The sequence below is a fragment of the Coregonus lavaretus genome (assembly GCF_964263955.1).
Source record: "Coregonus lavaretus genome assembly, chromosome: 21".
Classification (NCBI taxonomy): domain Eukaryota; kingdom Metazoa; phylum Chordata; class Actinopteri; order Salmoniformes; family Salmonidae; genus Coregonus; species Coregonus lavaretus.
The window spans coordinates 1024598-1052588 of record NC_140008.1 but is presented as its reverse complement, the minus strand read 5'-3'; the positions used below and the strand labels follow the sequence as shown (position 1 = coordinate 1052588).

General features: G+C 43.1%; 1 protein-coding gene across 1 annotated transcript; it reads right to left on the bottom strand.

The window, feature by feature from the left end:
* Window positions 1-30: 30 nt before the first annotated feature.
* On the bottom strand, window positions 31-27308 carry LOC311148649 (tripartite motif-containing protein 16-like; the record flags this gene model as incomplete). Its single annotated transcript, XM_084185636.1, has 5 exons — window positions 26836-27308; window positions 1345-1512; window positions 981-1140; window positions 796-855; window positions 31-554 (listed from the first exon to the last, which is right to left on the bottom strand). The coding sequence occupies exons 1-5, from the start codon at window positions 27211-27213 to the stop codon at window positions 31-33; spliced, it is 1290 nt and encodes a 429-aa protein (XP_084041762.1). The 5' UTR covers window positions 27214-27308.
* Between the last annotated feature and the right edge of the window lie 683 nt (window positions 27309-27991).

Sequence of the window (27991 nt, the reverse complement as noted above, 5' to 3'; positions counted from 1 at the left end):
CCAGCATGACTAGTATCTATGTGGACCCTACTACAGTTTAACCAGCTCAGCAGTCCCAGAGAAAAAACATTGTAAACGAAACCCAGGATAGAGGGGCTGAGTGAATGTGGTCTGGACTCTGTGGAGGAGGGTCATTGTGTCAGAGACACTGTAGAAGGACAGACTACCTGCCTTGTGATCCAGGTACACTCCTACTCTGGAGGACTGACGGACTGATACTTCAGTCTCAACATTATTGTGACTGAACCAAAAACTACCAATAAAGTACTCTAAACTCCAGGACTTGTCATTCTCTCCAAATCCACCATCTGTCCCTGTTCTGCTGATGTCTTTATATGACACTGCTGTTTCAACACCCCCCCCACACCACTCCACCTCCCAGTAACAGCATCCTGACAGACCCTCTCTACACAGAACCATACAGCAGTCGGTGAATCTGTCTGGATGATCAGGATATGGTTGGACTTGGTCTGTATAGGTCACCTTTCTGTTCCCTTTAGACAGAGAGAGGCGTTTGTCTGCTGTGTTTGGGTCCAGTGTGAGCTGACAGGAATCTGGGAGAAGAGCAGAGCAGAGCAGAGACCAATGAGGGGAGTTAGAACAATAAGTTAAGTCAGATACTGTATCTACCCTGTCTTTGATTAGAGCACAGCAGAGATCAAATCAGAGAAATATGAGGAGTCAGATAGATACCCAGTCTTTGATTAGATCTACTATTGCTATATATTTCTAGAGGGATTGTTAGGAGTGTCAGTAAAAAGAGAATGTTAGTTACTTCAGAATAAAGACACTCACATTGTAAGAACTGTTCTCTGGTCTTGGGCTCTGGAGGCAGTACAACATCCACTATATTCACTACAGACACACAAACACATTCACAGAGAGAGGGAATGTTATCATCATACCATATTCCACATGTATATGACTAGTAGGGAACTTTCAATGGTCTAAAGTTGATGTTCTTATTATTTTCAACACACCTGTAGTGGAGATCTTGGTCCATTCTCCTTTAAGGACGTCTTCTAGTTTCTCTCTCAGTTCAGACACAGTCTTACTCACATCTCCAAAGTACTGAAGAGGACGGACAACGATGCTGGGTAAGTCTGAAGATACACTGGTACCGGAGAGAGACTGATAACTCTGGAGAGAGAGAGAGAGAGAGAGAGAGAGAGAGAGAGAGAGAGAGAGAGAGAGAGAGAGAGAGAGAGAGAGAGAGAGAGAGAGAGAGAGAGAGAGAGAGAGAGAGAGAGAGAGAGAGAGAGAGAGAGAGAACAGAACCAAATGATTGAGAGTTTCAATTTGAGTTTTAGTTTCATATCACATGTATCAAGGCAGTTTAGTTACCTGGAGGAAATGGATGTGATCCTCTGTGTGTGAGAGCTGCTCCAGCTCAGTGCTTCTCTTCCTCAGCTCAGCTATCTCCTGCTCCAGTTGCTCCAGGAGTCCTTCAGCTTGACTCACTTGAGCCTTCTCTTGGGCTCTGATCAGGTCCTTCACCTCAGAGCGCCTACTCTCAATGGAACGGATCAGCTCAGTAAAGATCTTATCACTGTTCTCCACTGCTGCCTGTGCAGAGCGCTGTTAAGAGAGAGAGAGAGATTGACTTGTCTTACTTTAATGAGCCATCCTCATTACACTAACACCCCCCCCTCCTAAAAACACATTGTGTGCCACCACAACCTCCACAAAATCAGTGTGGATGTCGGATCCCCACCTCAAGCTGAACCTCGGCAAGACGGAGCTGCTCTTCCTCCCGGGGAAGGACTGCCCGCAACATGATCTCGCCATCACGGTTGACAACTCCATTGTGTCCTCCTCCCAGAGTGCAAAGAACCTTGGCGTGACCCTGGACAACACCCTGTCATTCTCTGCTAACATCAAAGCGGTGACCCGATCCTGCAGGTACATGCTCTACAACATTCACAGAGTACGACCCTACCTTACACAGAAAGCGACACAGGTCCTAATCCAGGCACTTGTCATCTCCCGTCTGGATTACTGCAACTCGCTGTTGGCTGGGCTCCCTGCCTGTGCCATTAAACCCCTGCAACTTATCCAGAACGCTGCAGCCCGTCTGGTGTTCAACCTTCCCAAGTTCTCTCATGTCACCCCGCTCCTCTGCACATTCCACAGGCTTCCAGTTGAAGCTCGCGTCAACTACAAAACCATGGTGCTTGCCAACGGAGCTGTGAGGGGAACGGCACCTCCTTACCTTCAGGCTCTGGTCAGACCCTACACCCAAACGAGGGCACTACGTTCATCCACCTCTGGCCTGCTAGCCCCCCTACCTCTACGGAAGCACAGTTCCCGCTAAGCCCAGTCAAAGCTATTCGCTGCTCTGGCACCCCAATGGTGGAACAAGCTCCCCCACGACGCCAGGACAGCGGAGTCACTGACCACCTTCCGGAGACACTTGAAACCCCACCTCTTTAAGGAATACCTGCAATAGATGGAACTGTCCCTGGTGAAAACGGTGGTGGCCCCTCCTCAGGCTGCTCCAGCCCTCAGTACTGCAGCATAGAAATCAGAGACCCCTGCTGTATTGAGTCTCTCCAGCCGCATGATGAAGAGCTGCTGATCCAGCCCCAAACCACCAGCCCTCCTCAACAGAGCACATGCTGGTTCCCTCCAGCCCACCTCTGTACGGTACAGTAGCCTCTGTGCTGCTGAGTCAGAACGCTGCCACCCTGACCAGAAAAAATTCACTAACTTGCGCTGCAGGTCCACAAGCAGACCACCGGGGGCGTTGAGAATGGCCAATTTAAGCCATAGAGAGGATGCCACCAAGTTGTTGATGATCAGCACCGTCCCTCTGTATGCCACTTGGGAGATGAGCCACCTCCACTTCGTCAGCCTCGACACCACCGCTTGTGACACTCCTTCCCAGTTCTTCCTATCCCAACCCTCCGAGCCCAGATACACCCCAAGCATCTTGAGCCACTCACAGCCCCACTGCAACCCCACTGGAAGCTGCGGAGGTGCCCTGTCCCTCCATGCCCCACATAACAGAGCCTCACTGTTGCCCCAGTTTACCTAAGCAGAAGACGCCCCCTCGTACACCCTCAAACTATTCTCCAGGGCCTGTAGGTTCTGCTCAACCCTAACCAACACAGACGTCATCAGCGTATGCTGACACTGCTATGCCTGTCCCCAACCCTATGCCTGTCTCCCACACTCCCTGTAGCCTCCTGCGTAGCAGGCCCAGAAAGGGCTCAATAACAAGAGTGTATAGCTGCCCTGACAGAGGGCATCCCTGGTGAATGCCCCTCCCTACCCAGACTGTCCTACTGAGCCCTCCCCACACCTTGACCATACATGAAGCCCCAGCGTACAACATTTGAACACAGGCCACAAAATTCTCCCCACAACCAAAACAATACATTGAACAGATATTCATGGTCCACCCTATCAAAGGCTTTCTCCTGATTATGAACAGATTGTCTGTGATTAGGTGTCCTGATACACAGTTACCCATCCATCTTATAGTCCACACAGAGCAATGCCACAGGCCTCCAGTTCCTTATGTCGCTCAAATCCCCTTTTTTGGGCAGGAGAGTCAAAGCCTCCTGTCTACAGCTTAGCGACAGATCCCCCACCCCGACGCACTCACGCAACACACGTCCTGTCCAATAATTTCCCAGACCTTTTAAAAAAAACATCAGAGGCAGACCGTCTGAGAGACGGCAGCTGAGAGTTTGTGAAAGGCCAGGGAAATGTCAATTCTCTGTGACAGAGAGAGTTTGGAAAGGTCTGTGAGCAGAACCTGAGAACACCCAGGATCACAGAGTTATGCCCTCTATAAATCAGAGTACAACTCCACAGCCGCGGCCTCATCTCCCAACAACAGAAGTTACCCACCCATCAGGCTCCCTCATCTCCCCACAACAGAAGTTACCCGCCCATCAGGCTCCCTCATCTCCCCCACAACAGAAGTTACCCACCCATCAGGCTCCCTCATCTCCCCCACAACAGAAGTTACCCACCCATCAGGCTCCCTCCTCTCCCCCACAACAGAAGTTACTCCCCCTTCTGCTGTCCCCACCTCTCCCAAAAGCCTTGGAAGCTTGAGCATAAAGTGACATCTTGGAAGAGCTTTACATGGAATTTCCAATAGGACACCTGCCTGGGCCCTGGTGAAACAGAGACCTGAGCCCTGTACTAGGTGCAGACACATTTTGGAAAGCAAAGACAAGGTCACTGATTTTGGCTCTAACCACTAACAACCTACCCTTACACACCTCTTTTGCTACCCCTGCACTAAGATTTGTGCCATGGCTCAGCACCTGTTCCCCCTTACACCAGACCCCCAATACACTTAATTAATCACATCACTGTGTGTCTCTTGCAAAAAAATCAAGTTTAAATGTTTTGGTTTGACATATTCCCCCAGTCTCTGCCGCCGTTCATGTTAAGGAAGTCTAACCGTGAAATCTCCATAAGAGGTGGGAGGGAAAACACCACAATCAGAAACCAGTAGAGAAGCCCATAAAGCCACCATGCCAGAAAAAAACATCCATTTAAGCAGATTCTGAAGACATGCCCTGAAGAACCCATGACCCATTTTCTCATCCTATACCGCTTCCTGGGTGAGAGGACACTAAACCCCTAATTCTTCATCACGTGTTGTACTGACCTTACAAACCTTCCAGGATCAATAAAATAAGACTCCAGCAGAACCATATTTTTCAGCTTTAGTCTCCATCAGGAACCTAGAAAGCTCTCTCACGGTATATACTGGGCCCTCAGCCTGACTGGCTGTCAGCTCTGGATCCAATGAGCCGTCTGAAAACGAGACCGCCTTCTCCTCCGCTCCCGCAGACTCACCTCCCCCCTCTTCCTCCTCCTCCATTGGCAAGGTACTGTCCTCCTCCTCCCCAGTCTCTGCCTCCCTGCACTTCCCCCCTGATCAGTGCCTCTTCCCCAATGACAGGCAATATTTCCTGGGATGAGCCCACCAAGCCTTTGCCCACCGGAGTCTCTGTTACTACAGAAACCTGCCTCAGCTCATGTAGCCCAGCTGCAACCTCCCCACCACCGCTTTCTCCACGGCCTGCGCACCACCACTTGGCCCTGCTCTACTCTCCTCCTTCCTGGTACCACCACCACTTGACCCTGCTCTACTCTCCTCCTTCCTGGTACCACCACCACTTGACCCTGCTCTACTCTCCTCCTTCCTGGTACCACCACCACTTGACCCTGCTCTACTCTCCTCCTTCCTGGTACCACCACCACTTGGCCCTGCTCTACTCTCCTCCTTCCTGGTACCACCACCACTTGACCCTGCTCTACTCTCCTCCCTCCTGGTACCACCACCACTTGACCATGCACTACTCTCCTCCTTCCTGGTACCACCACCACTTGACCCTGCTCTACTCTCCTCCCTCCTGGTACCACCACCACTTGACCCTGCTCTACTCTCCTCCCAGCCTCTGCCCCCTGAGTCCTAGTAGGCTGGACAACAGAACAAGTCAAAATTCACTGAAGGCTGTAAAACGGCCAAAGAACATTGGCTGAGCTGGAACACTAGCGTGAGGCCAAAGCAAATGAATTGAAGCGAACCATCACTGAGCCTCTTCTGACTGGAATGATCCTTAGAATTCAATTTTCCCTAAATGGCACCAAAAAATGTCTACCTTTTTATTTCACCACTACAATCTGTTCTTAGGACGAAACAGAAAAAAACAAGTAATAAATAACAACTGGTGTAGAAAGTAAACATCCACACCTCGATGGTGCCAAGTGTGCTTATGTCTGCATTACCAGGAAGTAGGATTTAAAAAAAAACTTCTGACTATTTCTGGTCTAGTGATCAATGACAGCAGAGTACACTGCCCAACCTGATGTCATTAGAAAGAGGAGATTATCCTGATTAAAATGGAGTCTGACTTGAAATATACCATTGTGAGATATTTTGTGAAATAAAGAGACATAACTATATTTCCCCTAAAGGAAACAATGGGACGACCTCAGAGTTCCAGGAGTACATGTTGTCCCTAACCCTATAACCTGGACACCCACCTGAGTGACCCATACACCAAAGAGAAGTTCCCATCTATTTTATGGACCTGCTGTGAATATGCAGCCTAAACAGAGAAATAAATGCGGTCAGAGACCTACTTGAGCAGCACCGCCCCCTCAAGATTCTGAGCCTGCCTGGCAGGGTTGGTCCTACAAAGCCAGAGCCCCCTGATGGGAGAGCATAATATACAAGGAAATTCTCAAAGCTGCTAATGAGAACCTTGACGACCTTTTACCTAGCCGGTGGGGATTCCGGTGGGGTACGCCCACCCAGGTAGTGGCAGTGCTGGCAACACTGGCTGCAGTAACCCATGGGGAAGGGGTCACACTCGGACAATCAGAGAGGGGGTTTATCATTGTGGCCCAGGTGGCACAAAATAATCAAAGGTCTGACCGCATGGAGATGCTTGGGAAAATGGTTACAACAGGGGATCAGAGTGTTTGTGTCTCAGGTGAAGAGGGTGGATCTGATCTCCATCACCTAGGACTTGACATAGATTACGTAGATTAATCAAATCTCACATTGTTATCAATTTCTGCTCAATCTGCATGCTTTCTCAATCAGCTTTAACTGTATGTGCACTCGTAGATCAAGTTATGTCTCGAGTTGGGCTCTGGGATATAAAAGCCGTTGAGTATCGGATTTTATGGTGGATTGTGGAGGAGGGGGGTTGAGTGTGTTGGAGTATGTGAGTATGTGCGTGTGTGCTTGTCTGGCATCTGTTGTGGGGGGGTCGGGATGTTGGGGGGGGGGGGTATGGGATGGACCGCAGGAATTATTTGCTAGGATAATAATTGCTTGTCAATGAATTAAATGTAATACAATGGCAATCCGGGTTATATGTTAGAATCCTATGCGTGAACTGCCGACATTATTACGCATATTAATTGATAATGATGGAAAATAGGATATGCATAATTAAAAAAATATATATAGTTATATAGATACAGTGGGGCAAAAAAGTATTTAGTCAGCCAATATTTGTGCAAGTTCTCCCACTTAAAAAGATGAGAGAGGCCTGTAATTTTCATCATAGGTACACGTCAACTATGAAAGACAAATTGAGAAAAAAAAATCCAGAAAATCACATTGTAGGATTTTTTATGAATTTATTTGCAAATTATGGTGGAAAATAAGTATTTGGTCACCTACAAACAAGCAAGATTTCTGGCTCTCACAGACCTGTAACTTCTTCTTTAAGAGGCTCCTCTGTCCTCCACTCGTTACCTGTATTAATGGCATCTGTTTGAACTTGTTATCAGTATAAAAGACACCTGTCCACAACCTCAAACAGTCACACTCCAAACTCCACTATGGCCAAGACCAAAGAGCTGACAAAGGACACCAGAAACAAAATTGTAGACCTGCACCAGGCTGGGAAGACTGAATCTGCAATAGGTAAGAAGCTTGGTTTGAAGAAATCAACTGTGGGAGCAATTATTAGGAAATGGAAGACATACAAGACCACTGATAATCTCCCTCGATCTGGGGCTCCACGCAAGATCTCACCCCGTAGGGTCAAAATGATCACAAGAACGGTGAGCAAAAATCCCAGAACCACACGGGGGGACCTAGTGAATGACCTGCAGAGAGCTGGGACCAAAGTAACAAAGCCTACCATCAGTAACACACTAAGCCGCCAGGGACTCAAATCCTGCAGTGCAGGACGTGTCCGCCTGCTTAAGCCAGTAAATGTCCAGGCCTGTCTGAAGTTTGCTAGAGTGCATTTGGATGATCCAGAAGAGGATTGGGAGAATGTCATATGGTCAGATGAAACCAAAATAGAACTTTTTGGTAAAAACTCAACTCGTCGTGTTTGGAGGACAAAGAATGCTGAGTTGCATCCAAAGAACACCATACCTACTGTGAAGCATGGGGGTGGAAACATCATGCTTTTGGGCTGTTTTTCTGCAAAGGGACCAGGACGACTGATCCGTGTAAAGGAACGAATGAATGGGGCCATGTATCGTGAGATTTTGAGTGAAAACCTCCTTCCATCAGCAAGGGCATTGAAGATGAAACGTGGCTGGGTCTTTCAGCATGACAATGATCCCAAACACACCGCCCGGGCAATGAAGGAGTGGCTTCGTAAGAAGCATTTCAAGGTCCTGGAGTGGCCTAGCCAGTCTCCTGATCTCAACCCCATAGAAAATCTTTGGAGGGAGTTGAAAGTCTGTGTTGCCCAGCGACAGCCCCAAAACATCACTGCTCTAGAGGAGATCTGCATGGAGGAATGGGCCAAAATACCAGCAACAGTGTGTGAAAACCTTGTGAAGTCTTACAGAAAACGTTTGACCTGTGTCATTGCCAACAAAGGGTATATAACAAAGTATTGAGAAACTTTTGTTATTGACCAAATACTTATTTTCCACCATAATTTGCAAATAAATTCATTAAAAATCCTACAATGTGATTTTCTGGATTTTTTTCCCTCATTTTGTCTGTCATAGTTGACGTGTACCTATGATGAAAATTACAGGCCTCTCTCATCTTTTTAAGTGGGAGAACTTGCACAATTGGTGGCTGACTAAATACTTTTTTTCCCCACTGTATATATATATATAGAGGTGAAAGCATTGGAAATGCTTTTGGCGGTTAACCTGCTTCTGTTTTGTGGGTGGCACTGTGTGCTGTTTTCGATGGATGGGTCCTGGCCTCTCGGGGCCTTAGGGATACGGAGGGACGTGGGTGGGATGCTGATCACTGGGATGACGGCTCAACTTGGGATGGGGAGGGGCTTTAGCGGGGGAATTAGTGGAGAACAATTGAAGGGTTACTCCGTAGCAATGCAAATATCACGGTACAGCTATATGGACACTCAATCATTACGCTATTTTTTATTGGTAAATTTACAAACATATATAATGATAAATAGACTTGAAACTTGTATCTCATTATGGTGTATGGTGAAATAAGTATAGCCAGTTATAATTGTAATGGCTTAGCTGATAATAACAAAAGAAGAACAATATTTACATGGCTCAAAGAGAAGGAATATAATATCTATTGTATACAGGAAACTCATTCAACAATTCGAGATGAAGTAGCGTGGAAAAAAGAATGGGGGGGGGGGGGGGGAATTTACTTCTCCCATGGGCAAAGAAATTCAAAAGGGGTGATGATATTAATTAATAGTAATTTCGATCCGAATGTGCAAATTGTCCAAATAGATACGCAAGGTAGATGGATTATTTTAAATATGGTATTGGACCATAAACAGATATGGCTCATTAACCTTTACGGACCAAATAATGATGATCCACAATTCTTTGACAATATATATATAATAAATTATCAAGCCTGCAAGCAACTCAAGACAATATTATTATGGTGGGGGATTATAATACTGTTTTAAATAGCTCAATGGACCGAAAAGGAAATCACACCACAAACAATCACCCACATGCTCTTAAGGAAATTGTGAATGTCATGGATACATTAGAACTAGTAGATATATGGAGGCTTATATATGCTGATCTAGTGAGATATACATGGCGGAGACTGAATCAAGCTAGTCGTCTTGACTTCTTTCTTATCTCATTCTCGTTGGCACCAAAAGTAAAAAAAGTGTTGATAGGGGACAGAATGCGGTCGGACCATCATATAATAGGCATATACATTACTCTGACTGAATTTCCACGTGGGCGAGAACATTGGAAATTTAATCAAAGCCTATTGGATGATAATTTATTTATAATTAGAACAAAGGAATTTATAACTGACTTTTTCCAACATAACATAGGTACAGCGAATCCCCTTATTGTATGGGACACCTTTAAATGTGCCTTTAGAGGCCATGCAATTCAGTACTCATCTCGAAAACAAAAGCAATTAGGTCAAAAGAGTTTATACTAAGAAAGGAAATAGAAAGTCTAACAGAACAGATAGATGGCAATAAAAACTGTAACATAGAGGCTCAGAATAAATTAGAGGAAAAACAAAAAGAAATGGAAAAACTTATTCAAGAAAGATCAAGTGTAATATATTATAAAAATAAAGCAAACTGGATGGAATATGGGGAAAAATGCACAAAATTCTTTTTTAATCTTCAACATAGGAATGCTACCAAAAAGAACTTAATGAAACTGGTTACAATTGACGGAGTCACCCATAATTCACCTAATGATATTTTGAAGGAAGAAACAAAGTACTTTAAGCATATGTTTTCTTTTCAGTCGCCTCCATCTCCTCTAACTGAAGCTAATTGTAGAGATTTTTTTTCTATTGATAATGTCAAATTAACAGCCACACAGAAAGACTCATGTGAAGGTGAAATTACAGAGGAGGAACTTCTGGATGCAATTAAAGACTTTAAGTCCGGGAAAACTCCAGGGTTGGATGGCATACCAATCGAGGTATACCAAACCTTTTTTGATATACTAAGAGGACCGTTATTAGCATGTTTTAACCACTCCTATGTAAATGGTAGATTATCTGACACTCAAGAAGAAGGTCTGATCTCATTATTACTGAAACAGGATACAAGTGGAAAATATAAAGATCCAGTCCATTTACAAAATTGGAGGCCCCTTACACTTCAGTGTTGTGATGCAAAAATCCTAGCAAAATGTATAGCGCATAGAATTAATAAGGTATTGTCGGATATTATTCATTCTAATCAGACAGGTTTTTGGAAACAATAGAACACTATGGAAAATATGGGAAACCAGGCCTGCTATTAATAGCAGACTTCGAAAAGGCATTTGATAAAGTTCGACTGGGATTTATATATAAATGCCTGGAGCATTTCAATTTTGGAGAATCTCTTATAAAATGGGTCAAAATCATGTATAGTAACCCTAGGTGTAAAATAGTAAATAATGGCTATTTCTCAGAAAGTTTTAAACTGTCAAGAGGAGTGAAACAAGGTTGTCCACTATCGGCATATCTATTTATTGTGGCCATCGAGATGTTAGCTATTAAAATCAGATCCAATAATAATATCAGAGGATTAGAAATACAGGGCTTAAAAACAAAGGTGTCATTGTATGCAGATGATTCATGTTTTCTTTTAGATCCACAACTAGAATCCCTCCAGAGCCTCATAGAGGATCTAGATACATTTTCTATCCTCTCTGGATTAAAACCAAATTTTGACAAATGTACTATATTACGTATTGGATCACTAAAAAATACAATTTTTACATGACCATGTAGTTTACCAATAAAATGGTCTGATGGTGATGTGGATATACTCGGAATACATATCCCAAAGGAAATAAATGATCTCACTTCAATACATTTTAATAGAAAGTTAGCAAAAATAGATAAGATCTTACTACCATGGAAAGGAAAATACCTGTCAATTTGTGGAAAAATCACCCTGATTAACTCTTTAGTATTATCCCAGTTTACCTATTTGCTTATGGTCTTGCCTACGCCTAGCAAACAGTTTTTTAAATTATATGAGAAAAAAATATTCAATTTTATTTGGAACGGCAAGCCAGACAAAATTAAAAGAGCATATTTATATAATGAATATGAATTCGGAGGACAGAAATTATTAAATATTAAAGCATTAGACCTATCACTAAAATCTTCAGTCATCCAAAAGTTATACTTAAATCCGAACTGGTTCTCAAGCAAATTAGTAAGATTGTCTCACCCACTGTTCAAGAAAGGCCTTTTTCCCTTTATTCAGATTACAACCTCTCACTTTCAGTTATTTGAAAAGGAAATAATCTCCCAAATGTCACTATTTCTAAAACAAGCCATAGAAAGTTGGTTGCAATTTCAATTTAATCCTCCAGAAACGACAGAACAAATAATGCAACAAATATTGTGGTTAAATTCAAATATTCTAATTGACAAAAAAACTTTATTTTTTGACAGAATGTTTAAAAAAGGTATAATCTTCGTAAATGATATCATCGGTAGGACTGGTGGAGTTATGTCACACATGCAGCTAACAAAAACATATGGAAATGTCTGCTCTACCCAAAATTACAACCACATAATTGCAGCCTTACCGCAAAAGTGGAAGAGGAAAGTTGAAGGGGGAGAAAGTAAGGAACTTGTCTGTCGGCCTTGCATTAAAGAACATAATTGGTTAAGGAAAACTGTGATAAATAAAAAAGTATATCAGTTTCACTTAAGGACCAAAGGATTGACAGCCGTCCCATATAGATTGCAAAATAGTTGGGAAGAGATCTTTGACGTACCGATCCCATGGCATAGTATTTATGAACTGACACGCAAAACGACACCGGATTCAAAAATTAGAATCTTTCAATTTAAATTATTATATAAAATTCTTGCTACCAATAGAATGTTATTTATATGGGGGATACAATCTTCCCAGCTCTGCAGATTTTGCTGTGAAGAGATAGAATCATTAGATCATTTGTTTTGGTTCTGTCCATTTGTAGCTTGTTTTTGGACACAGGTCCAGGAATGGCTAAAGGATTGCAATATTTACCTGGAACTAACCTTGCAGATAGCATTACTGGGTGATCTGAAAAGTCATAGTCAATCAATCAATAATATAATAATACTTTTAGCAAAAATGTTTATTTTTAATTCACAATCTGTAGAATCAATGAGAATAGAAAGGTTCAGAACTTTTGTAAAACATCACAGTACGGTTGAAATATATATGGCAAATAGAAATCCTATTTGGATGGTGTTAAGAGATAGATGGGAGGTATTGAATAGAGTTGAAGGATGGGACTAATAACAAATAACAACAAATAATAACTAAGATAGCTAATAATGTAAGCATACTGTGTCCATAATAAGTATATAGGTTGTATGTTGGGAGCTTTTGGGAAAGAGCACAGTTAGAAAGATATGGCATTTAGAAGCAAACCGGATTGACATCATGAAAATGATCGGAGAGGTTGAGAGTAGAAGAAGTTCAGGAGCAAAAAAATTTATAAATATATATATATATATATATATATATATATATATATATATATATATATATATATATGTATATATATATATATATATATAGAATTATTGTAAAATTAACTCTGTCCATAAGGTGTAGATAGTAAGTATAGACCGGAAGTAGAGGCCTGGGCGTTGTTGTTCACTAATTTACTCCAAGTAGGGAAAGGATGGTGGGGTTGAAAAGTAATAAAGGGGAATATATATATAAAAAATAAAATAAAACATGGGGGATTGGAAGTGATGCAGACAATTACATTGATAGAAGATACAATCTATCTGCAATATTAAGCTGATCCATTCCCCCCGAAAAAAAAAAAATAATACATATATTTAAGATAATTTGTGAAATAGACAGACATGTCCCTATTTCCCCAAAACAATGGCAGTCTGAAAGTTCTAAGAGCAGTCTTTTATTTAACCAGTTCACCATTTATCTACGACCATTTGCCTTTTTGTGGATTGTTTACATTTTGTTTACATTTACATGTGAGTCATTTAGCAGACGCTCTTAATCTAGCGGTTAAGAGCGTTGGGCAGTAATCGAAAGGTGGCTGGTCAGAATCCCCGAGCCGACTAGGTGAGAAATCTGTACCCTTTGTACATCGACAGATTTAGGCACTTAACCCTAGTCGTTCTGGATAAGAGCGTCTGCTAAATGACTCACATGTAAATGTAAACTAGGCCTCTGTGAAAGCGTGGCAATAACTTATTAACTTTACATTATTCACAGACAGACTCCTCTGAAGGCAGGCAGGCAGCACACTCCTGAAAACTAACTGCTCAGCAAAGCAAAGGCTATTTTGAGAGCTAGCAGATTTATATAAAAAAAGCTCATTTTCAGTGTGTGTCCAGTGTCTGTTTATATGTTAAGGGGGTGTTACTTTGGCAGGTAATGTCACCCATCTAAATACAGTGGGGGAAAAAAGTATTTAGTCAGCCACCAATTGTGCAAGTTCTCCCACTTAAAAAGATGAGAGAGGCCTGTAATTTTCATCATAGGTACATGCCAACTATGACAGACAAAATGAGAAAAATTAATCCAGAAAATCACTTTGTAGGATTTTTAATGAATTTATTTGCAAATGATGGTGGAAAATAAGTATTTGGTCAATAACAAAAGTTTCTCAATACTTTGTTATATACCCTTTGTTGGCAATGACACAGGTCAAACGTTTTCTGTAAGTCTTCACAAGGTTTTCACACACTGTTGCTGGTATTTTGGCCCATTCCTCCATGCAGATCACCTCTAGAGCAGTGTTTTGGGGCTGTCGCTGGGCAACACGGACTTTCAACTCCCTCCAAAGATTTTCTATGGGGTTGAGATCTGGAGACTGGCTAGGCCACTCCAGGACCTTGAAATGCTTCATACGAAGCCACTCCTTCGTTGCCCGGGCGGTGTGTTTGCGATCATTGTCATGCTGAAAGACCCAGCCACGTTTCATCTTCAATGCCCTTGCTGATGGTAGGAGGTTTTCACTCAAAATCTCACGATACATGGCCCCATTCATTCTTTCCTTTACATGGATCAGTCATCATGGTCCCTTTGCAGAAAAACAGCCCCAAAGCATGATGTTTCCACCCCCATGCTTCACAGTAGGTATTGTGTTCTTTGGATGCAACTCAGCATTCTTTGTCCTCCAAACACGACGAGTTGAGTTTTTACCAAAAAGTTATATTTTGGTTTCATCTGACCATATGACATTCTCCCAATCCTCTTCTGGATCATCCAAATGCACTCTAGCAAACTTCAGACGGGCCTGGACATGTACTGGCTTAAGCAGGGGGACACGTCTGGCACTGCAGGATTTGAGTCCCTGGCGGCGTAGTGTTTTCCTGATGGTAGGCTTTGTTACTTTGGTCCCAGCTCTCTGCAGGTCATTCACTAGGTCCCCCCATGTGGTTCTGGGATTTTTGCTCACCGTTCTTGTGATCATTTTGACCCCACGGGGTGAGATCTTGCGTGGAGCCCCAGATCGAGGGAGATTACAGTGGTCTTGTATGTCTTCCATTTCCTAATAATTGCTCCCACAGTTGATTTCTTCAAACCAAGCTGCTTACCTATTGCAGATTCAGTCTTCCCAGCCTGGTGCAGGTCTACAATTTTGTTTCTGGTGTCCTTTGACAGCTCTTTGGTCTTGGCCATAGTGGAGTTTGGAGTGTGACTGTTTGAGGTTGTGGACAGGTGTCGTTTATACTGATAACAAGTTCAAACAGGTGCCAATAATACAGGTAACGAGTGGAGGACAGAGGAGCCTCTTAAAAAAGAAGTTACAGGTCTGTGAGAGCCAGAAATCTTGCTTGTTTGTAGGTGACCAAATACTGATTTTCCACCATAATTTGCAAATAAATTCATTAAAAATCCTACAATGTGATTTTCTGGATTTCTTTTTCTCAATTTGTCTGTCATAGTTGACGTGAACCTATGATGAAAATTACAGGACTCTCATCTTTTTAAGTGGGAGAACTTGCACAATTGGTGGCTGACTAAATACTTTTTTTCCCCACTGTATGGTGTTTTTGGTTTATGTCAGTTTCATTGTTTGTTATGCTATGAATTGTTATTTTATGGTTGTAAGTGATCAAATGAACTAGAACATTTTATATTTAGCAATTTTGAGTAATTACTACTTTAGTAAGGATATACTTACTAAGGATATACACTTTATTCAGTACTACTGCAGTTGCTAAATAATTCCAATAGATGGCAGCATAAGACCATGCATTACATTTCAGAAGATTAGTTTAGTTCTCTCCCTGGATACACCACCACTCCACCTCACAGGAAAACTCCTGCCTGAGCTTTTTACTGTCCCTTTCCACACTGCTAACGCAAGAGGAAGGACTGAAAACACATTACTGTGAAGTAATATAATGATGATTCATGTTTATTATTACCTGTTTTTATGCTCATGTTTTAAAATTATACCTCATTACTATAACAATTATCAAAAAGCGCGAACATTAATTCAGTCACCTCTGGTCGACAAATATGTATTTTTCTAGTACATTCATTGTCAAATTCATCAACCAGCACAGAGCCACTCTGCCTTCTCGAACAAGTAGCCAACTCAACAAGCCCCGCAAAAAGCTTGTGCCGTCAGCGGCAGCGAGCACTCTGCCTTCTAGCACAAGCGAGGGGCATGTTGAGGTACATTTTCTAACCGCGATGGTTGTGGGTTGGAATATATGAGATATTAAGATGATGTCATAATGCATGTTTACTAGGGTTGAGGTTAGCGCATCTGACTAGTGATTATTTGGCCGGTGTTCAATACCTGCTAGAGTTAATATTTTGTTGCTCTCCCAAAAGCAACACAGGCCTAATACGAGATATATAGCTAACTGTAAAGTAATGAGTGACCTTTTTAGAAAATCATAGGACATAGTCTTTGGTTGCATTTTATGCTTGTAGCTTATAACTGATGCATTGTGGTCTTATGCAGCCATCTATTGGAAATATTTAGCAATTAAAAGTTACTAATTCACGTAAAGACATTGGTGAGGCAGCTGAGAAATAAAGTGTATTTTTCTAATTAATTCTGTAGATCAGTCTCAAACCTGCCCCACCTATGACATGCCAATTGCTGGACTTTCACATAGAGGTTACTAGGTCACACCCAGTTCAAACCACATTTAAAAAATAAAACAAATGTGTTGTTTATCAAGTGTTCTGCCTTGCAATAATACATATAATAAAATGACTAATAAAGGTTACATAGGTTTTATTTTTAAAAAAAAAACAATAAATGCTTTTTAGTACTATAATGGAATTTACTAACATAAAATTATTACTAAAAAAGTTTATAAAACGTGTTCTAGGCTACCCTACCCTAGAATTAGGGTTAGGGGTTAGAGTTAAGGCTAAAATAGGTTATAAGTAGGGTTAGAGTTTCTGTATAGCACTTTGTGACATCTGCTGATGTAAAAAGGACTTTATAAACACATTTGATTGATTGATTGTTAGGTTTAGGGTATTTAAAGCAAAAAGAAAATGAATAGGTTTATAGCCCTCTTGCTGCTCCCTGTGGCCTTCTGTGGGTACTACATACCTCATTCACAACACTTGCTAGGCTCATTATCTGAGGTAGCAACTGTGTCAGATCTATAAATCAATGAGCTACACCTATCCATTTAGTTTACAACTCAGTGAACCTGCGCAGCATTCGCTCAATTCAATGCCTACGAACTTACAGATTTCGACGCATATCAAATTACCCAGCAGTAATATAGAAACAATAAATGCTTTAAAAAAAATAAAAAGTTATTTCTTAATTGAAAAAATATATTCTGGCTGTTTAAAATCAGCCACATCTTGAAAAAGAGGACAGACATGCGTTTTGGTTAGGTTATACACCTTTTTCTGAAAGAAAATGATTAACCGTGACCAGAAAATGTTTATTGTTTGATTGCCTCTGCGCCAACCATACGTAGCACTGTGGGTCACCACAAGGTGTACCCAGGTGAACAGTGAGTTTGCTCACCAAGTAGTCATAACCTTGTTAATAATAAGTTACCTGAGGTAAAGCTACAATGTTAATAGGGGCTGGTCTCATTACCAACAATAGTGAAGCTGGCATTGTGACGCAGAACAATGGGCTGGGAATAGAACTTTCATTAGGCGAGTTGGTGCCACAGAGCTCAAAACAACTAATAGGAGCTGGCAGGGTTAAACATGTCCTATTATTTCTAAACTACGGCAAGCATCTGGGACATATGGTAATATTATGAAACTGGGCTCCATGGCGGATGCAATGAAGTAGTTTTATCAGAAAAAGGCGTTAAAATGTATTGTGTCCAGCCTAGTCCTAGCCCCCGCTGCCGGCTTGTCTGCATTAGCATTATGTCCTACATCCCCACACTAGAAACACCCAAAACTATCTGTGCTAGCAAACCCTGCGTTCCACCCCTCCCCTGCGTAACCTTGAAGTTTGTTAAGAAACAAACACTTGTCTACGAAAAGAGAAATGTTTAACGGCTTCCGCTTGGCACCCAGCCGAGAGCACACGAAAACCACTTTCAAATTGACCAAAACGAACCAACTACTTGCGTTCTGTTCGTAAGTAATAAACGGAGGCAGATTAGCCACCACAACTCTTGTCGAAAGAGGCGACATCTGAACCAACACACCCCTCACAAAAATCCCACTCACAACAAGACAAACCTTTTTCATTAACACAACCACCGCCTTGTTCATTCTGGATGCAGAGTGCAGATGTTCTGCTCCAACCTGTTCGCCGACCATGAGCAAAACTTCCTCCACTCCTTTCTCCGGAACGCACCCGAAGCGACAGCGTTTCTTCTCCACTTGGTTGAGGCCATCACGCCGCCCTAACAAACTACCCCTACTCCCCCCTCAACTCTAAACGATAAACGGTGGAAACCAATAAACAAACCCTCCACCATGAGAAAATACATTCAGAAAATACGCAAGAACCAAAATAAAAAAGAATAGTAGCCCTCCTCACGAACCACAATCCTTTCCAAACCCCCCCAACCCCGTCCAACCTCAATGACCCTACACTTCAATCTTTCCCTCTCTTCAACACACTTACAACAATATAACAACACATGCTCCACCGTTTCATCGACCATACCTTCCAGACACAAACCATTCACATGCTTGCCAACCAGATGTAATGGCGAGATCAATGTACAATGTCCTATGCGCAATCGAGTAAACACCACCTCTTTCTTCCTAATCTGACTTTTGAATCTTGGTCCATCGACGTTTCTGTAAAACTGTGAACTATTCATATAAATGCCAGCCCTTGTGCTCAGAGTACCATCTCTTCTGCCTCACATCTATCAAAATGGCTCTGATCTTACATTTGGCCTCACCTCTACCCAGTGGAACATTAATATCAATTATATCTCGTTTCAAAGCTCTTTTAGCTAACTGGTCTACAATTTCATTCCCTTCCACACCCGAATGTGCTGGGGCACAGCAGAATCTCACTACTAAACCCATTCTCTCAATTCTCCATAATAACATTAATACCTCCAATAGCAGGTCACTCCTATTATATTTACCAGATGATAAACTATTCAATACAGACAGAGAATCTGACCATACTATAATTTTAACAGGTTGTACGTCCTCCACCCACTGGAGGGCAACTATAATCGCCAACAGTTCAACTGAGTATACTGACAGTTCATCTGTTAGTCTTCTACATATCTGCACATCAAATTCAGGAATGTAAACGCCTGCTCCTGTGAGCCCACTATCTGGGTCCTTGGATCCATCTGTGAAAAGCAGTAAAAAAGCATAAAGCATAAAAACTTCTACCAATGTAATTGTCAACCAGTTTCACTATATCACTGACTTCAGACCAATCTTTCCTTTTCTCTACCAAGGTTAGATCAACAACAGGGTCTGGGAGTAACCATGGAGGAACATCCCCTATCACCACAGAAGGGCCAACCTCCAACTCCCTCAAACCACTCTCATCAGCAAGCTTTCCAACTGTCCAACCAAAACCACTGCCTTGTCTACTAGTATATTCCCAACAGTCATCTAGAACAGTAGCAGTGGGATGCTCAACCTCACAGCCTTTCAACCCAATAAGATAATGACAATGTTTTATGCTGTATATCCAAAGGCATCTCTCCTGCCTCCACCAGTAAGACACATACGGATGTTGATTTAAATGCACCAATACATATCCTTAAAGCTATATACTGGATTCTGTCCAGCTTCTGAAGCCAAGTCTTTACCTCTGTTCCATAAACTGTACACCAGTAATCAATTGTCGTCCTGATCAGAGCTCTATAAATATCCATCAACAATTGGTTATGAATGGGGTGCTGACAGACAGAGACCCACACAACCAACTACTGCAAAAGTGATGGAATGAGAGAGGCAGAGACATCGTTACAACACTGTACATTGCCATAATATAACGTTTCTTCTTCTTTGGAGTTTAACGGCGGTTGGCATCCAATATGTTGCATTAACGCCCCCAACTGGACTATAATCTATTTTACTTTGTGATACAAAATGGGAAAAGGGGAGAGGAACATTTAATTAAAAACCTTCCAACAAACCCTACACTCATTAAATACCCACTACCCCATTCCACTACTTTGACCCTATCTGCTCCTGCACCATGCCAACGGCCTGGGAGGACGGGACACCACCACTCAACACACCCTGTAACTCTTCTGAAGTCTAATCTTGTATGCCCAAATACTTCTCTGCAACTGCCACCACAACATATTTTTTATTTGATTTACGTTCCATTTGTGCGGTACAGTTGATAACCATTGCTATGAACTGTAAGAAGCTAACTTTACTGAAGCATATATCACTCGTTGGCCTATCCCTCTGTGCTGGCACAGATCTAGTACTCACAGGGATCCTCTCAGGATCTCTCACCCTTGACCCATCCTCCTCTACTTTCTTCACTGTCTCAGGATACGACACCTTCTGCACTACTCTGACTCTAGGCACCTCAACCTGCCTCTCTCGCACCGGACACTTCCGATCCCCAGCAACATGGGCATCCCAACAGTTGACAAACACTTTATTCACCAGAACAATCCTTTATCCCATTCTCTTCCGCACACATAAAACATATTGGAATTTCCCTCCCACAAACTGCTGCGAAATGACCATAAACGTTGCACCTGAATTTATGGATTTGCCACAAAAGCTTGAATCAATATAACTGATATATCATAACATGACTTTCTCTGGTAAAGACTCAAAACTCAAAAGGACTGACTCCTCTGTTTCACCACGCTCACCACCGGGTCTGCGTCCCACCAAACGGCGGGAATCACAAACACCAGGAATCTTCATCTTCAATTTCTCCACCTCCACACTTAACGCTACCCCAGAAATCACTCCTTTCAATGGTGCCCTGTTCCTAAGAGCAAAGCAAAAAACAGATATTGACAAATACAGTGCCGGAAGAAGATGGCTGCCGTTTTACAGCCCTCTAACCAATTGTACTATTATGTGTGTTTTTCCGCGTTATTTGTAATTTATTTTGTACATAATGTTTCTGCCATCGTCTCTTATAACCAAAGAGAGCTTCTGGATATCAGGACAGCGATTACTCACCTCGCGTTGGACGAAGACTTTTTCTTCAACGAGGCGTTCGCGAAGGATATTCTACAGACTCCCGACAAGGCCCAGATCCCCGTCATTCGCGTGAGGAAGAGACGGAGATATCGTGGACGCAGATCCGGGTGCCTTGTAAGGATCCGACGGCGAACGAGTAAACTGCCTCTCCCATCAATCCTATTAGCCAACGTTCAAGCTTTTGAGAATAAAATGGACGATTTAAGATTACGGTTATCCTACCAACGGGACATTAAAAACTGTAATATCTTATGTTTCACGGAGTCGTGGCTGAACGACAACAATGACAACATTCAGCTAGCAGGCTATACGCTACATCGGCAGGACAGAACGGCAGACTCGGGTAAGACGAGGGGTGGCGGTCTCTGTATATTTGTAAACAACAGCTGGTGCACAAAATCAAATACTAAGGAAGTCTCTAGGTTTTGCTCGCCTGAGGTAGAGTATCTCATGATAAGCTGTAGACCACACTATTTACCAAGAGAGTTTTCATCTATATTTTTCATAGCTGTCTATTTACCACCACAAACCAATGCTGGCATTAAGATTGCACTGAATGAGTTGTACAAGGCCATTAATCAACAGGAAAATGCTCATCCAGATGCAGCGCTCCTAGTAGCCGGGGACTTTAATGCAGGGAAACTTAAATCCGTTCTACCTCATTTCTACCAGCATGTTAAATGTGCAACCAGAGGGGAAAAAACTCTAGACCACCTTTACTCCACACACAGAGGCGCATACAAAGCTCTCCCTCCATTTGGCAAATCTGACCATAACTCTATCCTCCTGATTCCTGCTTATAAGCAAAAACTGAAGCAGGAAGCACCAGTGATTCGGCTAATAAAAAAGTGGTCAGATGACGCAGATGCTAAGCTACAGGACTGTTTTGCTAGCACAGACTGGAACATGTTCCGGGATTCTTCAGACAGCATTTAGGAGTACACCACATCAGTCACTGGCTTCATCAATAAGTGCATCGATGATGTCGTCCCCACAGTGACCGTACGTACATACCCCAACCAGAAGCCATGGATTACAGGAAACATCCGCACTGAGCTAAAGGGTAGAGCTGCCGCTTTCAAGGAACGGGACTCTAACCCGGACGCTTATAAGAAATCCCGCTATGACCTCCGACGAACCATCAAACAGGCAAAGAGTCAATACAGGTCTAAGATTGAATCATACTACACTGGCTCTGACGCTCGTCGGATGTGGCAGGGCTTGAAAACTATTACAGACTACAAAGGGAAGCACAGCCGCGAGCTGCCCAGTGACACAAGCCTACCAGACGAGCTAAACCACTTCTATGCTCGCTTCGAGGCAAGCAACACTGAAGCATGCATGAGAGCACCAGCTGTTCCGGACGACTATGTGATCACACTCTCCGTAGCCGATGTGAGTAAGACTTTTAAGCAGGTCAACATTCACAAGGCCGCAGGGCCAGACGGATTACCAGGACGTGTACTCCGAGCATGTGCTGACCAACTGGCAAGTGTCTTCACTGACATTTTCAACATGTCCCTGACTGAGTCTGTAATACCAACATGTTTCAAGCAGACCACCATAGTCCCCGTGCCCAAGAACTCTAAGATAACCTGCCTAAATGACTACCGACCCGTAGCACTGATGTCTGTAGCCATGAAGTGCTTTGAAAGACTGGTCATGGCTCACATCAACAGCATAATCCCAGAAACCCTAGACCCACTCCAATTTGCATACCGCCCCAACAGATCCACAGATGATGCAATCTCTATCGCACTCCACACTGCCCTTTCCCACCTGGACAAGAGGAACACCTACGTGAGAATGCTATTCATTGACTACAGCTCAGCATTCAACACCATAGTGCCCTCTAAGCTCATCACTAAGCTAAGGATCCTGGGACTAAACACCTCCCTCTGCAACTGGATCCTGGACTTCCTGACGGGCCGCCCCCAGGTGGTAAGGGTAGGTAACAACACATCTGCCACACTGATCCTCAACACGGGGGCCCCTCAGGGGTGCGTGCTCAGTCCCCTCCTGTACTCTCTGTTCACCCATGACTGCATGGCCAGGCACGACTCCAACACCATCATTAAGTTTGCCGACGACACAACAGTGGTAGGCCTGATCACCGACAACGATGAGACAGCCTATAGGGAAGAGGTCAGAGATCTGGCCGTGTGGTGCCAGGACAACAACCTCTCCCTCAACGTGACCAAGACAAAGGAGATGTTTGTGGACTACAGGAAAAAAAAGAGGACTGAGCACGCCCCCATTCTCATCGACGGGGCTGTAGTGGAACAGGTTGAGAGCTTCAAGTTCCTTGGTGTCCACATCACCAACGAACTATCATGGTCCAAACACACCAAGACAGTCGTGAAGAGGGCACGACAAAGCCTATTCCCCCTCAGGAGACTAAAAAGATTTGGCATGGGTCCTCAGATCCTCAAAAAATTCTACAGCTGCACCATCGAGAGCATCCTGACTGGTTGCATCACCGCCTGGTATGGCAACTGCTTGGCCTCTGACCGCAAGGCACTACAGAGGGTAGTGCGTACGGCCCAGTACATCACTGGGGCAAAGCTCCCTGCCATCCAGGACCTCTATACCAGGCGGTGTCAGAGGAAGGCCCTCAAAATTGTCAAAGACTCCAGCCACCCTAGTCATAGACTGTTCTCTCTGCTACCGCACGGCAAGCGGTACCGGAGTGCCAAGTCTAGGTCCAAAAGACTTCTCAACAGCTTCTACCCCCAAGCCATAAGACTCCTGAACAGCTAATCATGGCTACCCGGACTATTTGCACTGCCCCCCCACCCCACCCTTTTTACGCTGCTGCTACTCTGTTAAGTATTTATGCATAGTCACTTTAACTCTACCCACATGTACATATTACCTCAACTACCTCAACTAGCCGGTGCCCCCGCACATTGACTATGCAACGGTACCCCCCTGTATATATAGCCTCCCTACTGTCACTTTATTTTACTGTATATATAGCCTCCCTACTGTCACTTTATTTTACTTCTGCTCTTTTTTTCTCAACACTTTTTTTTGTTGTTGTTTTATTCTTACTTTTTTGTTTAAAATAAATGCACTGTTGGTTAAGGGCTGTAAGTAAGCATTTCACTGTAATGTCTGCACCTGTTGTATTCGGCGCATGTGACCAATAAAATTTGATTTGATTTGATTTGAAGTTGCGTGACACGGAGCGCCCACTCCCTCTGGTCAGAAGAAACACAAACAAATATCACAAGTCCACTACAGGTTACCTTCACTGATTCAACTGCACCCAACTCTTTTCCAACCCAACATGAAACCACAAATGGATCTGCCAAAAGGTATGGATCCACTTTCTCCAAAAATGTAATTCCTACTGCACCAAATTCTTCTTTATCATGTCCATTGATACCAGGCTCTGGTTCTGAGCTCTTCACCACACCTTCTACCTCACTTAACTCTCCCTCATTCATTTCCATTTCACCTCCAGAACTCGGTCTGGCGAACGGCTCACTCTGTTTGCACTTGAATTATAACATTTGAAAGTCTCTATTCCTTTGAAACTTTTGTGAGTGTAATGTTTACTGTTATTTTCTTGTGGTTTATTTCACTTTTGTTTATTATCTATTTCACTTGCTGTGGCAATGTAAACATATGTTTCCCATGCCAATAAAGCCCTTTGAATTCAATTGAATTGAGAGAGAGAGAGCTCCATGTTAATGTATAGGGGACATGAGTCGGTCATGGTTACTCATGGTTATGTGATGAGGTAGCCCCGCCTTCGACTTCAAAATCAGTGTCGGCCCTCAGCCCAATAGGGAATGTCCTCTTGGTGTAACGGTCAAGATGTTGTTTTCTCCCTCAGTAGACCCGGGTTCATATCCCGCCGTTTACATTAAGCAGTCTGTTCTCTGAAAGGGGTCCAGACAGCCTGTTCCCAACAGTGGGATTGGATAGGGGCATCTCTCTCTCTCTGACTGGAGGAGAGAAGTGAAATGGTGTGTCTCCTCTGGTCAACAATACTCACCTTGAGAGACTCCACAGCCTGTTGGAGCTCCTTCAGCTCCTTCTCTCTCTCCTGGAATCTCTGCTGGACCTTCTGCTGACTCATCCCCAGCTGCCTCTGTGGAGAATCACTCTTCAATGAGCTATCAAGCTTTATTTGTCCAGTAGATCAATGGTATAGTAATGGGACATAGGGCCCATAGAAGATAGGGATTAAAATGTTGAGGAAGTGTCTGTGTGAAATTATATTATTAAGTTGTTATGTGAATGATTATAGTTTTAACAGTGCACAAAACAGGGGAGCTGATTGGGTGTTTGATAACGAATGATAATGGTGTTTGATAACGAATGATAATGATGTTTGATAACGAATGATAATGGTGTTTGACTTTAGAAAATTGTGATACATTTGGAGACTCTGGGTTAACATATCTATATAATCAAGGTTTGTGTTCATATTTGTTCTGCCGTGGATCGATATCACTTGAATGATCTCATATTCAAACAGCCTTAGTTCCTACTGTACAGTGCCTTGTGAAAGTATTCATCCCCCTTGGCATTTTTCCTATTTTGTTGCCTTACAACCTGGAATTAAAATGGATTTTTTTGTGGGTTTGTATCATTTGATTTACACAACATGCCTAACACTTTGAAGATGCAAAATATTTTTGTGTGTGAAACAAACAAGAAATAAGACCAAAAAAAAGAAAACTTGAGCGTGCATAACTATTCACCCCACCAAAGTCAATACTTTGTAGAGCCACCTTTTACAGCAATTATAGCTGCAAGTCTCTTGGGGTATGTCTCTATAAGCTTGGCACATGTAGCCACTGGCAAAACTGCTCCAGCTCCTTCAAGTTGGATGGGTTCCTCTGGTGTACAGCAATCTTTAAGTCATACCGCAGATTCTCAATTGGATTGAGGTCTTGGCTTTGACTAGGCCATTCCAAGACATTTAAATGTTTCCGCTTAAATCACTTGAGTGTTGCTTTAGCAGTATGCTTAGGGTCATTGTCCTGCTGGAAGGTGAACCTCTGTCCCAGTCTCAAATCTTTGGAAGACTGAAACAGGTTTCCCTCAAGAATTTCCCTGTATTTAGTGCCATTCATCATTCCTTCAATTCTGACCAGTTTCCCAGTCCCTGCTGATGAAAAACATCCCCACAGTGAAGCATGGTGGTGGCAGCATCATGCTGTGGGGATGGTGTTCTCGGGGTGATGAGAGGTGTTGGGTTTGCGCCAGACATAGCGTTTTTCTTGATGGCCGAAAAGCTCAATTTGAGTCTCATCTGACCAGAGTACCTTCTTTCATATGTTTGGGGAGTCTCCCACATGCCTTTTAGCGAACACCAAACGTGTGGTAATGCCTTTTTTCTGGCCGCTCTTCCGTAAAGCCCAGCTCTGTGGAGTGTACGACTTAAAGTGGTCCTATGGACAGATACCCCAATCTACGCTGTGGAACTTTGCAGCTCCTTCAGGGTTATATTTGGTCTCTGTTGCTTCTCTGATTAATGCCCTCCTTGCCTGGTCTGTGAGTTTTGATGGGCGGCCCTCTCTTGGCAGGTTTAATGTGGTGCCATATTCATATGCACGTACCACTTTTCCGTTATTTATTTTTTAGAATTATTTGAAAAAAGTTTTTTTTTAAAAATTCCACTTCACCAATTTGGACTATTTTGTGTATGTCCATTACATGAAATCCAAATAAAAATCCATTTAAATTACAGGTTGTAATGCAACAAAATAGGAAAAACGCCAAGGGGGATGAATACTTTTGCAAGGCACTGTATCTTTAATTCTTTGTTTATCAGACAGTCACCAACAAGTAGTTCTGGTCTTACCTGTTTCTCAGTCCTCTCTGCTGCAGCTGACACTGTATCATGGCCTTTATGTTCATCCATTGTACACAGATAACAGATACACTGCTGATCGGTACGACAGTAAACCTCCAGCAATTTGTCATGATGAGAGCAGATCTTCTCCTGTAGTTGTGCGGTGGCTTTAACCAGCTTGTGCTTCTTCAAAGCAGGAGATTCATAGTGAGATTGGTGGTGAGTCTCACAGTAAGAAGCCAAACACGTCAGACAGGACATGAGGGCTTTCCGCTTTCTGGTCCCAGTGCAGACATCACATGCCACATCTCCAGGTCCAGCATAGCACAGAGCAGGAGGGGGAGCAGCCTGGAGTCCTGTCTTCTTCAGTTTCTCCACCAACTCAGCCAACATGTTATTTTTCCTCAGATTAGGCCTTGGAGTGAAGGTCTCTCTGCACTGAGGACAGCTATAGACCCCTTTCAGAACATCCTGATCCCAGCAGCCGTCAATACAGCTCCTACAGTAACTGTGTCCACAGGGGATGGTGACCGGCTCCTTCAGCAGATCCAGACAGACAGAACAACATAACTGGTCCTGGTCCAGCAGAACTCCCTGCTTAGCCATTTGGATGGTTGTTCACTCTCACACAGAGAGACGACACAGAGACTCAGATCAGTTTCGTTTCCACAGAAGTGAGTTTTTGGGAGGGGAGGGACTTCTGGATCTGCCAGATAGGTGAGGTTAGAGGGAGGGAGGGAGGGAGGGAGGGACAGAGAGAGAACTGCGTTCAACGTGGAGAGGGAGACAAATATTTTCGTTTCTAGGTTAGGGCCCTTCATTTGGAATAAATCTAACAAATATGAGTTGTTAGAATATATAAAGGGTAACAGTTCCTATTAAGTACATATTATAATTATTTTAATAAGCTTCAAAATGCCAATATACTGTAGTTTAAATGAATACTGTATGTATTGACTGATCATTGAGAATGAGGTAATACTTTACATTACAGTGTGGTTATTACTGTTAGGCCTAGGGTCAGGGTTAGAGTTACTACATTCAGCAGTAACCCTAACCCTAGCCATATCTAGGACTAAAAAGAGAAGACGTTTTACAATCAGAATTCTTTGTATCTCTTCTTAGTCAGACAGAAACCCCCCACATCTTATAGGTGGACGGGGTTACGAAC